The sequence below is a fragment of the Entelurus aequoreus genome, linkage group LG09, assembly GCF_033978785.1.
Source record: "Entelurus aequoreus isolate RoL-2023_Sb linkage group LG09, RoL_Eaeq_v1.1, whole genome shotgun sequence".
NCBI lineage: Eukaryota > Metazoa > Chordata > Actinopteri > Syngnathiformes > Syngnathidae > Entelurus > Entelurus aequoreus.
The window spans coordinates 75,927,263-75,945,450 of record NC_084739.1 but is presented as its reverse complement, the minus strand read 5'-3'; the positions used below and the strand labels follow the sequence as shown (position 1 = coordinate 75,945,450).

At 39.9% G+C, this 18,188-nt stretch overlaps 1 protein-coding gene across 3 annotated transcripts in view; it reads right to left on the bottom strand.

Moving 5' to 3' along the window:
• LOC133657755 (spectrin beta chain, non-erythrocytic 1-like) overlaps nucleotides 1-18,188 on the bottom strand; it is a 126,143-nt gene that overhangs the window by 56,775 nt on the left and 51,180 nt on the right. For all 3 annotated transcript variants that reach the window (XM_062059428.1, XM_062059430.1, XM_062059429.1), the window contains one exon: nucleotides 1,893-2,044. In XM_062059428.1, coding sequence (XP_061915412.1) covers nucleotides 1,893-2,044 — 152 coding nt within the window. The remainder of the gene's footprint in view (nucleotides 1-1,892; nucleotides 2,045-18,188) is intronic.

Here is an 18,188-nt window from a genome sequence, read left to right as displayed (position 1 = left end):
CACGTGACAAAGAAGTTGGGAAAGGTGGCAATAAATACTGATAAAGTTGAGGAATGCTCAGCAAACACTTTTTTGGAACATCCCAAAGGTGAACAGGCAAATTGGGAACAGGTGGGTGCCATGATTGGGTATAAAAGTAGATTCCATGAAATGCTCAGTCATTCACAAACAAGGATGGGGCGAGGGTCACCACTTTGTCAACAAATGCGTGAGCAAATTGTTGAACAGTTTAAGAAAAACCTTTCTCAACCAGCTATTGCAAGGAATTTAGGGATTTCACCATCTACGCTCCGTGATATCATCAAAAGGTTCAGAGAATCTGGAGAAATCACTGCACGTAAGCAGCTAAGCCCGTGACCTTCGATCCCTCAGGCTGTACTGCATCAACAAGCGACATCAGTGTGTAAAGGATATCACCACATGGGCTCAGGAACACTTCAGAAACCCACTGCCAGTAACTACAGTTGGTCGCTACATCTGTAAGTGCAAGTTAAAACTCTCCTATGCAAGGTGAAAACCGTTTATCAACAACACCCAGAAACGCCGTCGGCTTCGCTGGGCCTGAGCTCATCTAAGATGGACTGATGAAGTGGAAAAGTGTTCTGTGGTCTGACGAGTCCACATTTCAAATTGTTTTTGGAAACTGTGGACGTCGTGTCCTCCGGACCAAAGAGGAAAAGAACCGTCTGGATTGTTATAGGCGCAAAGTTGAAAAGCCAGCATGTGTGATGGTATGGGGGTGTATTAGTGCCCAAAACATGGGTAACTTACACATCTGTGAAGGCGCCATTAATGCTGAAAGGTACATACAGGTTTTGGAGCAGTGAAGTGAAGTGAAGTGAATTATATTTATATAGCGCTTTTCTCTAGTGACTCAAAGCGCTTTACATAGTGAAACATATGTTGCCATCCAAGCAACGTCTTTTTCACGGACGCCCCTGCTTATTTCAGCAAGACAATGCCAAGCCACATTCTGCACATGTTACAACAGTGTGGCTTCGTAGTAAAAGAGTGCGGGTACTAGGCTGGCCTGCCTGTAGTCCAGACCTGTCTCCCATTGAAAAATTGTGGCTCATTATGAAGCCTAAAATAGGACAACGGAGACCCCGGACTGTTGAACAACTTAAGCTGTACATCAAAAATGTGTCTCCTCATTTCCCAAACGTTTACGGAGTGTTGTTAAAAGGAAAGGCCATGTAAAACAGTGGTAAAAATGACCCTGTGACAACTTTTTTGCAATGTGTTGCTGCCATTAAATTCTAAGTTAATGATTTGCACAAAAAAAATTAAGTTTCTCAGTGTGAACATTAAATATCTTGTCTTTGCAGTCTGGTCAACTGAATATAAGTTGAAAAGGATTTTCAAATCATTGTATTCTGTTTTTATTTACTATTTACACAACGCGCCAGCTTTACTGGTTTGGGGTTTTGTATATATAGATACATTTATATTATTATATACACTCGTGTTATTTTATATATTCAAGCTAAACAACCGCACTTTGTGCCTGTAGTTTGTGGTTGTGACTTATTTGGTGCACTGGAGTACTTGCACTTGGAGTACTTCAAGTACAGCAAAATGTCAGCACCCAGATGTTGCACACACTAAAATGCTGGACGTGCGATGACGGCGCTAACCGCACCCCATAGCGGAAGGGGAGGGACCACCAAACAAACATGGAGAGCGTTATTTCCAAGTCATTTGAATCAGGGGTACGGTCAAAACACAATAAGTACACAGTGTACACAGTATACTATTGAAGTGCACTGACACGTATGCACTCAGAAGACTAAGCGCAAGTTCAAATAGACACCCGTTATTTCAATACTTTGGAAGATGCAACAAGCTAACGGTGTTGTTCCTTTTCAAAATAAAAGCCAGTGTTGACCCACCAGTCTCTCTCCTGACAGGACCTCCAGCAGCTTGATGAGGCTGCGGCCGTCCCTCAGGTCCACGTAGAGGTCGGTGATCCGACAGGAGACTCTGGAGAGGTGGGAGTTGACCCATTTGGTGAAAGTCTTCTTCTGCACGGCCTCACGCTCGTCTGCAACACAACAACAACCATAAGGGGACTTTAGCTGACCCCTTTCATTGCACTGACTTATTGGGACTTTGTCTTTGTTTCCTCCGCCAGCAAACTCATTGTTCTGTGAGGGAGGGGCTTCCTGTGTCAGAAACTTAGGCAAATATCCGAGCACGCACGCACGCTCGCTCACACACACACGCTCGCTCACACACACACACACACACACACACACACACACACACACACACACACACACACACACACACACACACACACACACACACACACACACACACACACACACACACACACACACACACACACACACACACACACACACACACACACACACACACACACACACACACACACACACACACACACACACACACACACACACAGCACTTAACACCTGCATTGTGCAACACAGCTTGCCTGATCAATAATGGCCATTTTAATCTGTAAGTACGTATATAACACGCTGTGAATAAATGTGTCCTTCCATCGAGTGCTCTCAACTGGAAGTAGAAATGCTGTTCCGTCTTCAAGCTGTCAACAGTGTTTCTACTCATTCATCACTCCTAGATTGACCATACGTCCTCTTTTCCCCGAACATGTCCTCTTTTGCGGGGCTGTCAGGGCGGAGTTTCTTAAATGCCTCAAATGTCCGGAATTTTGAGTTAGGGTTGCGTGTATTTTCAATGTACGTTCAGGGTTAAGAAGGGGTTAAAAACAAAACAATTTGTGAAGGTGTGCGCACCAGCAGCATTGGTGAGGGAGGGGCAGAGACAGAGAGAGTGAGAGAGTTATGATAAACGCACATGCGTCGCCAGGCTCTGCTTTTTATCCATAGATTTATCACATTTAATTTTTTATTATCTATAGCAGGGGTGTCAAAAGTGTGCCCCGGAGGCCATTTGCGGCCCACAGCTAATGTTTTAAAGGCCCACGGCACATTCTAAAAATACTATTAAAATAAACAAAAACATAATTAAAAGTGAAATAAAAAAAGCTTAAAGGTGAAATGTAATTTAGAAAAAGTTGCAATGTTGACTAATAAAACAAAGCTGTTTTTTCTTTCTTTCAAACGGTCATTGCTCAAAATATAATATTGAATCAAAATCAATGTTATTATGAATTATTGACCTATCCAAGGTTCTGATTACGTCACATTAAATATTCCACTAAGACAAATATTTTTGGTGGAAGATTTTGCATATTTTGTGTGTTTGCCATTAAAAACAGTTTAGTTTGACAAAAAAGGGCGGGAAACAAACAAACAAAAAAACAACATTAAAAAAACTAAAACATTTTGAAATGAGGGATGGATGTGAAGTTGATGAAGACTCCAGAGATTTAAGCGTTAAATATAAAATGTATGTATGCCCTGGCACACCATTATCATCATTTCATGACCCAAGCAAAACACTTTTTACACTTTTATACTGAAATAAATACACCTACAACTTATTCAATAAAAACATAGAAAAAACTACCAGTTTAGATCCATGAAGGAAAGAAGAAAGTGAATGAATGTTTATAACTGAATACATTTACATATGTATACACATTTGCTTATAGTCCGGTGCGACTAATATATGTCAAAAAAATACTTATCCCTTTCTAGGATTTACTGGGTGTGGCTTATAGTCCGGAGCGGTTAATATATAGACAACTATTCTCCCCCCCTAAACTTTAGTGGGTGTGGCTTATAGTCCGGTGCGACTAATGTAGGTAAAAAATACTTATCCCTTTCTAGGATTTACTGGGTGTGACTTATAGTCCAGAGCGGTTAATATATAGACAACATTTCCCCCCGCCCTAAACTTTAGTGGGTGCAGCTTATAGTCCGGTGCGGATAATATATGGAAATATGTTTTCTTCTAAGATTTAGTGGGTGCAGCTTATAGTCTGGTGCTACTAATATGTGGAAAAATATTTTTTCTTGGGTGCGTCTTATAGTCTGGTACGACTAATGTATGGAAAAACATTTTTTCCTTTTAAAATTTAGTAAGTGCCGCTTATAGTCCGGTGCGACTAATATATGGAAAACGTATTTCTTTCTTTCTAGAATTTAGTGGGTGCGGCTTATATACCGGTTCGCTCTATAGTCCGGAAAAATACGGTACTCAAGGTCGCCTCGTGAGGATCAACGCAGTACTGCAGGGCTAAAACATGGCCGCTTAAAAACCCTTTTTAACACACGTAATTGGAGCCTGCTAACACTGCTAACACACACACACACACACACACACACACACACACACACACACACACACACACACACACACACACACACACACACACACACACACACACACACACACACACACACACACACACACACACACACACACACACACACACACACACACACACACACACACACACACAGCTAAGCAGAAGCCAATGTCAATGTCTTCAGTTACAGCTGACCTGACAGGAAGTGTGTGTGTGTGTTTCAGTAAGAGAAGAGGAGACAGTAATGTATCGATTGTTTGTGTTTATGTGGCAGAGAGCGGGATGGTGGGTCAATAACTCACACATACACACACAGGCACACACACACACAGAGAGTTCGGAGGTGACCTTAAACCAGACATGGGCGTGGCCTATTTTGTCTCCATGGGGACAGAAAATAAATAACAGAATCAATGGTCATTTTTATCTCTCTTTTACACACACACACACACACACTGGTTATCATATGGAATGGAGACCAAGTCTTTGATCATGACTTGTGGGGACCACCCTTTCTACAGGTTGTGGAGGCATAACAAAAATGAGGTCAAATGGCCACTGCCCAGTTAGCTCATACACGTCTTTAAATCTCTGGATTGATGAAGTAATGTGCTGGTCATTCTTACTGGGGACCCTGGGGAAAAAGAGTTCATATGGTTCACGGGGACCAAATTTAAATAATTTTGCATAATTCACACAAATTTGTACGTGACGACTGAGGACCATTTAAAAAAAAGTTCAAATAAAGTTGAAATGAAATATGACATGATGGTCAGAATACAGCACTACAGCTGTCCTCTTATAGGAAGTTTCACCACTTCAATGTTAAAGCAAATCCTGCATCTTCTGTGACTCTTTACTGAAAACTGCTATTTAGCAGTAATGAAGTTGTCTGCAACTCCAACTACCATAAATAGAAGGATGGACAATTCTGAATCAAGGTAATAATGTTTTATAATCATGCTGTATGAAAATGTCATCCTAAGGAACACTAAACCAGATTTAGTTTTTTGAAAAACATATTAGTTTTAACTAAGGATGGATACCATACAGAATCACAGTACTATTAATGCCAGGATAACAAATGTTTCACTTTTCAAGAAGATTAATTCTCTTTTACCAATATTTGAAACACGTAAACAAAGTAACCCAAATTTCCCTGTTGTGGGTTTAATAAAGGATTATTTTATGTTACCTTAAAGGCCTACTGAAAGCCACTACTACCGACCACGCAGTCCGATAGTTTATATATCAATGAAGAAATCTTAACATTGCAACACATGCCAATACGGCCGGGTTAACTTATAAAGTGCAATTTTAAATTTCCCGCTAAACTTCCGGTTGAAAACGTCTATGTATGATGATGTATGCGCGTGACGTCAATCGTTAAAACGGAAGTATTGGTACACCATTGAATCCAATACAAAAAAGCTCTGTTTTCATCTCAAAATTCCACAGTATTCTGGACATCTGTGTTGGTGAATCTTTTGCAATTTGTTTAATGAACAATGAAGACTGCAAAGAAGAAAGTTGTAGGTGGGATCGGTGTATTAGCATCTGGCTGTAGCAACACAAGCAGGAGGACTTTGACTTGGATAGCAGACGCGCTAGCCGACGCTAGCCGCCGACCGCACGGATGATCGGGTGAAGTCCTTCGTCCTTCCGTCGATCACTGGAACGCAGGTGAGCACGGGTGTTGAAGAGCAGATGAGGGCTGGCTGGCGTAGGTGGAGCGCTAATGTTTTTAGCATAGCTCTGTGAGGTCCCGTTGCTAAGTTAGCTTCAATGGCGTCGTTAGCAACAGCATTGTTAAGCTTCGCCAAGCTGGAAATTATTAACCGTGTATTTACATGTCCATGGTTTAATAGTATTGTTGATCTTCTGTCTATCCTTCCAGTCAGGGATTTATTTATTTTGTTTCTATCTGCATTTGAGCCCGATGCTATCACGTTAGCTCAGTAGCTAAAGAGCTTCGCCGATGTATTGTCGTGGAGATAAAAGTCACTGTGAATGTCCATATCGCGTTCTCGACTCTCATTTTCAAGAGGATATAGTATCTGAGGTGGTTTGAAATACAAATCCGTGATCCACAATAGAAAAAGGAGAAAGTGTGGAATCCAATGAGCCAGCTTGTACCTAAGTTACGGTCAGAGCGAAAAAAGATACGTCCTGCACTGCACTGTAGTCCTTCACTCACTTTCCTCATCCACAAATCTTTCATCCTCGCTCAAATTAATGGGGTAATCGTCGCTTTTTCGGTCCGAATCTCTCTCGCTGCATTGTAAACAATGGGGAAATGTGAGGAGTCCTTCCTCCGGTGACGTCACGCTACTTCCGGTACAGGCAAGGCCTTTTTTTTATCAGAGACCAAAAGTTGCGAACTTTATCGTCGTCGTTCTCTACTAAATCCTTTCAGCAAAAATATGGCAATATCGCGAAATGATCAAGTATGACACATAGAATGGATCTGCTATCCCCGTTTAAACAAAAAAAAATTCATTTCAGTAGGCCTTTAACCAATCTTGCTGATTATCTCTTAATCTACTATTTTACTATTTTAAAAATCACTTAGGCATCTTCAGAATGGATCTGACTATCATTTAAAAAGGTTTCCCTTTAGGGAACCTGTTTTTTTGTCCCCATACCGTCAGAGGTCCCCTAAAGGTGACTGTGTAAACAGAGCGATGTCCCCATTAAGTAAGCATAGCCAGATCTCACACACACACACACACACACACACACACACACACACACACACACACACACACACACACACAAACCGAGGAATGTTCAGTGAGAACATCATGAGGTGGGAAGCAATCGGACTTACACAAACGCAAACAGAAGACAATTGTGTTCCAACACGGGACGTCAATACACACACACACACACACACACACACACACACACACACACACACACACACACACACACACACACACACACACACACACACACACACACACACACACACACACACACACACACACACACACACACACACACACGCACACACTAATAGTCCAGTGTTTTTGAGCCAGATGGCAAAGCTCCGCCCCTAGCTGGGCCCAAACGAGCTCGTCCAATCAGCATCTTTCATCCATGAAGGTCATGTCAGCAGCAATCAAACAAGTCGAGCGTTTTGAGTCGGCCGTTAGTTGGAGGCTGCTGTCAAGTGAGTCAGGTCTCGGGAGGAACTGGTCTTAGGTCAGAGGAGAGTCCAATATGAAGTGGCTCAGGTCTCGGGAGTAACTGGTCTCAGGTTAGAGGAGGGTCCAATATGACGTTGCTCAGGTCTTGGGAGGAACTGGTCTCAGGTCAGAGGAGAGTCCAATATGAAGTGGCTCAGGTCTTGGGAGGAACTGGTCTCAGGTCAGAGGAGAGTACAATAAGGGTGGACTGCCGAGAGCTTGTGTCCAACATCTGGATCCACTAAGACCGACTGGCTGGGTTTGCCCTCCCATGTCTGTTGTATGTTTCCAACTCAGAGCTCTCTCACTGGATCGCATGACACTATCCAAACACACACACACACACACACACACACACACACACACACGCACACACACACACACACACACACACACACACACACACACACACACACACACAATCATGCGGTCATGTCAAAATACACACTTCCAGTTCCAGCATTCCAACATTCCTGGTGTCCCGCGAGAGCCGCGAGAGTCCAAGTCTCACCCCCGCGTGGGACACGTCGGACGCTAGAGTCCACATGGCGGACGGAGGACGACCACGCCGAGTGGTGATGTCATCAAATAGAAAGGAAGTTAGTCATGTTTGTGTGCAAAATGGACACAGGCGTGTGTGTGTATGCAGATCCAAGGCGTAGCAAGCTGGCTGCAGTGCTAGCAACAAACACACACACACACACACACACACACACACACACACACACACAACACTGCAGCAAGAAAGACGTGTGTGTGTGCGTGCGTGTGTGAGGAGACAAAGCGTCACAGTGTTGTGCTAATGAAGCAGCGTGTGCGTGTCATCAGGAGGTGAGGGACAAGTATGTGTCAAGCAGGTCTTGAGCTGACCCACATCTGGACCATCTGCCAGAGTCTGCATCACATGACCCGGTCCGTGGTACCTCACTTTCTGTACGCCCCACTGTTCATGCCCAATTTTCTCATATATAATATACATATATATAATATACACATATATAATATACATATATGTGCATATATATATATAATATACATATATACATATATATAATATACACATATATGCATATATATATATATATATATATATATATATAATATACATATATGTAATATACACATATATGCATATATATAATATACATATATACACACACATCTATATACATATCTATACATATCTCTATACATATATATACACATACATATAATAAATATATAATTAATATAATTGGATATTAAGAGTATGTGAAAGTTGGACTTCTACCTTGTTTAATTCCGTGACGACCTCCTTAAAGTTTTGTAACCAATCAGAAATATCAAGCAGCTAAAATGCGTCAAACATGGATAAGTGTGGCGAGTGTTTTGCATTTTTCCCATCATGCATTGCAATGGATTTAAATGGATGTGATTTTGAAATGTTTTATGGTGTTTGGACAATTTTCGCAATATCCACAATGTTCAGTGAGCAGTTTGTGCTATGTGTGCCGACCTTTATGTTATTTGCATTTTTTTTTTGACATGACTAGGGAAGGTGGTTTGGATTATGTCATATAAGTAAATTGCTGTTCTATTATATCAACGTAATTTCAAGGGTCATTGTTATGATGCCCTCACATTGTCTGCAAGATGAAAGCAAATACGTCGCATTAAATCAATCAATCAATCAAAGTTTATTTATATAGCCCTTAATCACAATATCTCAAAGGGCTGCACGAGCCACGACGACATCCTCGGCTCAGATCCCACAACAGGGCAAGAAAAAAACTCAACCCAATAGGCACAATGAGAAACCTCAGAGGGGACCGCAGATGTTGGGGCTGCAGATGTGGGGGATGGGACCCCCCCCCCCCCCCACAGAGGAGTTGCCCACCCTGGGTCCTGACTTTGAACAACTAGCGCTCATTTGTGGTCAATTTGTGGCCCGCGGGCCGTAGTTTGGACCGGATTACTCTGGGATGTGTAATGAACCCTGCAGTTTATAAAACACTGTGGCTAATTCATGGATTTTTCTTTGTTGGCGGCCATAATGCAAATAGTTTGAAAAAAAAAAAAAACTAAAACAAGTAAACACACTGAAAACGTGTGTTATTGTTTGTGCTATGGCGCCATCTTTTGGATGAGTTCGCTCGTTGCAGGTGCTGCATCGCCCTTCTGTTTACAGCTTTGAACCGGAAGTACAAGTGTCGTTCCGTCTTCCAGCCATCTATAGCGTTTCTACTCGCATGGATTTTTCATGCAATCACTCCAAACGTTTGTAAGTTTTACAATACAACTAAAACAATTCTTATTTACTAAAGCGTCCCATGTGTGATGTCTGTAGGAGTGTTTTCATGCATATTTGCATGTGCCATCGTAATGTAATCAAGCTGGCGTCGTTAGCATTAGCTAATACGCTAACAGGTTTACGTGTGTCTGTGTTAGTGTTATTAACCTACAATGGCATTCTTTTTGTGTTGTTTCAGTTTCACAAATTCCTCAGTAAATTCACCAAAACATCACCGTGGAGTTATTGAGTCTGTTTAGCTGATTGGAGAACTAGCTTGCGCAGCTAGTGGGTCCATGACGATTACTTCCGTTTTGTGTGATCTTCCGTTTTACTGCCGTGGTACAGACACAATTAAGGTATGTAAATAAACATTTACTAAATATTTCTGTGTAAATAACTCATTTTGCAACATATATATCTGCAGCTTATAGACCGGTGTGGCTAATATACAGAAATAATTTTTTTCTTCTATAATGTGGTGGGTGTGGCTTATATAGTCTAGAAAAAAGTTATGGGAAAATAGGTTGTTGATGAAAATGACGATGACTTTTGTTTTGTGTGATCTGCCGTTTTACTGCCGTGTTACAGACACCGTTTGGAAACAATTAAGGAATGTAAATAAACATTTATAACATTTTTTTTTTATAATGGTATACATCTGTGGCTTATAGTCCAGTCCGGCTAATACATGGAATATTTTTTTTCTTCTAGAAATTAGTGTTTATGGCTTATATAGCCTTTTTTATAGATATATGCATACTAGTTCTAGCTATTAGGCTGTTCTAGTTTTTATTTGATGTTTTATTATCTTTTTATTATTATTATTATTATTTTTAATACACTGTATCACTTTGAGGTTGTTTGCTCAATGTAAAGTGCCTTTTTACAAATAAAATCTATTATTATTATTATTATATGGTTGTGGGATATTATTATATAGTTGTGGGACACAGTAGTTAAGACAAAAACAAGTACTTAAAGGCCTACTGAAATGAATTTTTTTTATTTAAACGGGGATAGCAGATCTATTCTATGTGTCATACTTGATCATTTCGCGATATTGCCATATTTTTGCTGAAAGGATTTAGTATAGAACAACGACGATAAAGATTGCAACTTTTGGTATCTGATAAAAAAAAGGCTTGCACCTACCGGAAGTAGCGTGACGTAGTCAGTTGAACATATACGCAAAGTTCCCTATTGTTTACAATGATGGCCGCATGAAGTGAGAGAGATTCGGACCGAGAAAGCGACAATTTCCCCATTAATTTGAGCGAGGATGAAAGATTTGTGGATGAGTAAAGTGCAAGTGAAGGACTAGTGGGGAGTTGAAGCTATTCAGATAGGGAAGATGCTGTGAGAGCCGGGGGTGACCTGATATTCAGCTGGGAATGACTACAACAGTAAATAAACACAAGACATATATATACTCTATTAGCCACAACACAACCAGGCTTATATTTAATATGCCACAAATTAATCCTGCATAAAAACACCTGCGTGTTTGTTATGCTAGCTCCTAGCTCCTCTGCTAGCTCCTAGCTCCATAGAACACGCCAATACAATTCAAACACCTGATCAACACACACAATCACTCAGCCCAAAAGACCGTTTACCTAACCCAAGGTTCATAAAGCTTATATATTTTTAAAAAGTTACGTACGTGACGCGCACATACGGTCAAGTTATCGAATGTTTAGCAGCCAAGGCTGCATACTCACGGTACCTGATATTCAGCTGGGAATGACTACAACAGTAAATAAACACAAGACATATATATACTCTATTAGCCACAACACAACCAGGCTTATATTTAATATGCCACAAATTAATGCTGCATAATAACACCTGCGTGTTTGTTATGCTAGCTCCTAGCTCCTCTGCTAGCTCCTAGCTCCATAGAACACGCCAATACAATTCAAACACCTGATCAACACACACAATCACTCAGCCCAAAAGACCGTTCACCTAACCCAAGGTTCATAAAGCTTATATATTTTTAAAAAGTTACGTACGTGACGCGCACGTACGGTACGTGTTATGCTAGCTCCTAGCTCCTCTGCTAGCTCCTAGCTCCATAGAACACGCCAATACAATTCAAACACATGATCAACACACACAATCACTCAGCCCAAAAGACCGTTCACCTAACCCAAGGTTCATAAAGCTTATATATTTTAAAAAAGTTACGTACATACGCAAAAAAAAGCCAAAGCTGCATACTCACAGTAGCACGTCTGCGTCTTTGTCATCCAAATCAAAGTAATCCTGGTAAGAGTCTGTGTTGTCCCAGTTCTCTACAGGCGTCTGTGTATCCAAATCAAAAGTCCTCCTGGTTAGAGTCTCTGTTATCCGAGTTCTTCCATCTTGACTGCATCTTTCGGGAATGTAAACAAAGAAGCGCCGGCTGTGTACTGTTGTGGCTGACTACGATCGAAAAATACGTCCATTTCGCACCGACAACTTTCTTCTTTGCTTGCTCGGCTTCCTTCTCCATAATGCAATGAACATGATTGAAACAGATTCACGAACACAGATGTCCAGAATACTGTGGAATTATGAAATGAAAACAGAGCTTTTTCGTATCGGCTTCAATGTGGAAGGCATACCCGTGTTCGCCGGGCTACGTCACACGCATACGTCATCCTCAGAGGCGTTTCGAACCGGAAGTTTAGCGGCAAATTTAAAATGTCACTTTATAAGTTAACCCGGCCGTATTGGCATGTGTTATAATGTTAAGATTTCATCATTGATATATAAACTATCAGACTGCGTGGTCGGTAGTAGTGGCTTTCAGTAGGCCTTTAAATAAGTATTATGTGCAAGGCTAATAAATAATAGTGTAGCGGTGAATAGAGCAAAGGCAAAAAGGACGATGACGTGACCATGAGTTAGTGCATTGACTGACAGATTAATTCATCAGCCTAGGAAGAAACTGTTTTTATGTATTTCACACTGTTTTGTAAAACTGTCATTATTGTCAAGCGTTGACAAAACAACAGGTTTATTTATTGATAAACAAATTAAAACGCGAGAGCAACGAGAAGTGCTCTTCCCGGACAGACTAGGAATAAAAATAAAACAAAACAAAACTGCTGAAACCCAGCAAAGCCCTCACAAGAAATGTGGAGCAGACGCATACTTAAAGGCCGGCTCAGTCACATAATATATGCGGCTTTTACACTCACACACGTGAATGCAATGCATACTTGGTCAACAGCCATACAGGTCACACTGAGGGTAGCCGTATAAACAACTTTAACACTGTTACAAATATGCGCCACACTGTGAACCCACACCAAACAAGATTGACAAACACATTTCGGGAGAACATCCGCACCGTAACACAACAAACACAACAGAACAAATACCCAGAATCCCTTGCAGCATTAACTCTTCCGGGACGCTACAATATACACCCCCTGCTACCACCAAACCCCCCCCCCCCCCAACTCCCGAATTCAGAGGTCTCAAGGTTGGCAAGCATGAGCAGACGCCGTCCACAAAGTAGAGCGTATTATTAGGCTCAGCATCAAAAAGGCTCCTCTGTAGTCCAGTGAAACGATAATACTTCATATAGTGAATTAGTGAAATATATTTATATAGCGCTTTTCTCTAGTGACTCAAAGCACTATTACATAGTGAAACCCAATATCTAAGTTACATTTAAACCAGTGTGGGTGGCACTGGGAGCCGGTGGGTAAAGTGTCTTGCCCAAGGACACAACGGAAGTGACTAGGATGGCGGAAGTGAGGATCGAACCGGGAACCCTCAAGTTGCTGGCACGGCTATAGTGCCCAAAATGGTAAATGGGTTATACTTGTATAGCGCTTTTCTACCTTCAAGGTACTCAAAGTGCTTTGACACTATTCCCACGTTCACACATTCACACACTGATGGCGGGAGCTGCCATGCAAGGCCCTAACCACCACCCATCAGGAGCAAGGGTGAAGTGTCTTGCTCAAGGACACGACGGACGTGACGAGGTTGGTAGAAGGTGGGGATCGAACCAGGAACCCTCAGGTTGCTGGCACGGCCACTCTCCCAACCGCGCCACGCCGTCCCCAAAAAGACAGAAGTGAAGCAGCCAGGGGGAAAAACAGCAACAAAACCGAAAGAGCCGCCAAAATAAAAGCACAGGACAGGAACTAACACAAAACACCGAACAACACTAACAAAACCCAAAATAAAGGCATAAAAACAACTATTCTTGAACATTTTTAATTTTTTCTTCATATTTTGGGTGTTTTGAGTGTCAAAAAATAATACAGTTGGTCAAACATGGCGTGGGTCGCTCTGCTGTCCGCAGCCACAGTACGAGTTGTTTTTTCGCGTCTCCGTGACAACCTGAGGCCTCGGTCAGAGTGTCGGGTTGTCGCCTGTATGTGACAAGCCGACGCGTCACATGAGGCGGCAGCGGCCAATCAGATCGAAGAGTGAACCTTGGTGACCTTTATCAGCTTTTTCTTTTCTTTTCAATTATTCATCAACTTTTACGGCGTCTAACATTCACACCAGCACAGGAAAGCCCCCCAAGAAAGCATCTGGACACCCACACACACACACACACACACGCACGCACACACTTCAGTGTTGAAACTTTCACTTTCTGATGTTTTTCTAAGTCTCAGATCACATGCCCCGCCCTCTTTGTGCTGTTGGGAGCGTGCTCAGTGGGCGACTTCCATCAAAGACCTCTTTCATCCTACAGTGCGCGCGCACGCACACACACACACACACACACACACACACACACACACACACACACACACACACACACACACACACACACACACACACACACACACACACACACACACACACACACACACACACACACACACACACACACACACACACACACACACACACACACACACACACACGGCCCCAGACAGACGGCGTCCTCCATCACTTCCTCGTGTCACCTTGGTCCCGAGCTGGCAACAATCAGGCCATTCTTGGTCTTTAACGAGTTAACGCGCGGGAATGTCTGCTTGGAGCGTTGCAGATGAGATTTCATGAGAGTTGGTGCGAGACGGCGCTCTCGTCTTCCTGGAGGAGGCTACTGTAATTACTGGAACATCAGCATGTGTCATTAAAAGACATCTATGTGTGTTAGGCTTGTACAGTATACGGTACTAATAAACTACTGCAATACTAATGATTAAAAAAAGGTACTAAACTGACTGAAAAATACCTGTACTTTTTTTGTGCACATTACATATATATTTACATCATGTATATGTTACATGTTATTATGAATGTTACTAGATACTACATATATACGTACATCATGTATATATTACATGTTATTATGAATGTTACTACACGACATATATACTTACATCATGTATATATTACATGTTGTTATGAATGTTACTACACGACATATATACTTACATCATGTATATATTACATATTATTATAAATGTTACTACATTACATATATACTTACATCATGTATATATTACATGTTATTATAAATGTTACTACATTACATATATACTTACATCATGTATATATTACATGTTATTATAAATATTACTACATTACATATACAGTATATATTACATGTTATTATGAATGTTACTACATGACATATATACTTACATCATGTATATATTACATGTTGTTATGAATGTTACTACATTACATATATACTTACATCATGTATATATTACATGTTGTTATGAATGATACTACATTACATATATACTTACATCATGTATATTGTCATGTCTGTTCATGTTTTTGTTTTGGCCATGTGTTTGTTTTTTGGACTCTTTTTAGTTCCTGGTTCCACTTCCTTGTTTGGTTTGGTTTCCATGGTCACCCATTAGTTTTAACCTGTCATGTCACGCACCTGTTTCACGTTTTGAGTCACGCACCTGTTGTTAATCAAGTCTGTTATTCAAGTCTTTCTTTCTGTTCACTCGTTCTGCGTTCATTGTCTTTGTCACATCGGTTCATGTCCCTTGCTGAACAAGTAAGTTTTCATAGTCCACGTCATAGCTTCTGCTCAGTAGCAGCTTCATTTGTGTTTTTGGCACGCTTGCCTTTTTGCTTTATTGTTTGCTTTTTTGATGGTAGTTTGAGTGATTTATGTTGAATAAATCCAAGCTCACCTTCACGCTGTCGTCCGGAGCCGTTTTTGCAGTGGAAGAACAACCCCGCAGCCAGCTGCGACCCCCCCATGTGACATATATATTACATATTATAAATGTTACTACATTACATATATACTTACATCATGTATATATTACATATTATAAATGTTACTACATTACATATATACTTACATCATGTATATATTACATGTTGTTATGAATGATACTACATTACATATATACTTACATCATGTATATATTACATGTTGTTATGAATGATACTACATTACATATATACTTACATCATGTATATATTACATGTTATTATGAATGTTACTACACGACATATATACTTACATCATGTATATATTACATGTTATTATAAATGTTACTACATTACATATATACTTACATCATGTATATATTACATGTTATTATAAATGTTACATTACATATATACGTACATCATGTATATATTACATATTATGAATGTAACTACATTACATATATATGTACATCATGTATATATTACATATTATTATGAATGTAACTACATTACATATATACTTACATCATGTATATATTACATATTATAAATATTACTACATTACATATATATTTACATCATGTATATATTACATGTTATTATGAATGTTACTACATGACATATATACTTACATTATGTATATATTACATGTTATGAATGTTACTACATTACATATATACTTACATCATGTATATATAACATGTTATGAATGTTACTACATTACATATATACTTACATCATGTATATATTACATGTTATTATGAATGTTGCTACATTACATACGTATATACTTACATCATGTATATATTACATGTTATTATGAATGTTACTACATTACATACGTATATACTTACATCATGTATACATTACATGTTATTATGAATGTTACTACATTACATACATATTTACATCATGTATATATTACATATTATGAATGTTACTACATTACATATATACTTACATCATGTATGTATTACATGTTGTTATGAATGATACTACATTACATATATACTTATATCATGTATATATTACATGTTATTATGAATATTACTACATTACATATATACTTACATCATGTATATATATTACATATTATTATGAATGTTACTACATTACAAATATACTTACATCATGTATATAAAAGCTTGATGGAGGTGTTTAGATGTTGTTTCGAGCCCTTTATAGGCGGGATAGAGCGACTTCCATCGACTCCATTGTTGGCTGACTCTTGCTAGCGGTTGTTTACGAGTTAGAATGCATAAAAAAAACATGTGTGCTCTTGTCTTACATAAGGATTGTGAGTGATAGACAACATTCCAAAAAAAAAAGTGCACTTCCCCTTTAAGGCGTGAGGACGAGACGGCCTTCTGTAATTCCAGAAAAAGGGCGAGGATGAAACATTGATGAGGAGGAAGACGAGGCCACAGGCTGTCCTGATCACGTTAGACAAGCCCCGCCCCCTCCGTTAACAGCCCGGGGACTCCCTGAGCAGTCAGGTGCGCCCTGATTGGCTGTCTGCAGGGACAACAGCGTAGGGGAGGAGGGGGAACAGATGCATGATGGTCTTGTTTTTGTGCGTCTGTGTGTTTTTACGAGACTCCTGCCAACGAGGAGGGAGGCGGGGTCAACGCCTCCGAGCGGCCAATCAATCGATGAGTCATTAAAGGTAGTATTTACTGCAAGTACTTAGTAATTACTGTGTTTTATTGTACCAATCTTCACTCACAGCAGGGGTCTGCAAAGTAGTTGTTTTGATTGATTATATATTTATTTGTTATATTAAAAAAATACAACAATGTTAGCATTTATTGATCGCCATTGGATTGATTATAGTGTTTCCCACATGACTGCAATCTACTTGTGGTGATGGGTTGGCAAATGTGCATGTAATAAAGCTAACATAATTATATTCAAGACCAATTTTGTGTTATTATTCATTTTATTACTATCAACTTTTTATTTATTTTTGGTTATCATACAGCTAAGATAGCGCTAAGTGATAAAACGCACTATTTTTAGGTGTAAAGATACAAAATTAACTGAACAGCTAGCATAAAACAACAGCATGCTAATATAAGAGACGTTAGCATACTTCTAAAATGGCTCCATGTATCCAAATCCATGGTTTTTAGGTATAAACATACACATTTCGCTAAAAAGCTAGCAAAAAGCATGCTAGCGTTATCACACATAGGACTCTTTAGTACGAATTGTTTTAGGTATATTGTAAAACTGACTTCCAGTTGAATTGTTTTAAGTATATTGTAAAACTGACTTCTAGTTGAATTGTTTTAGTTGTATT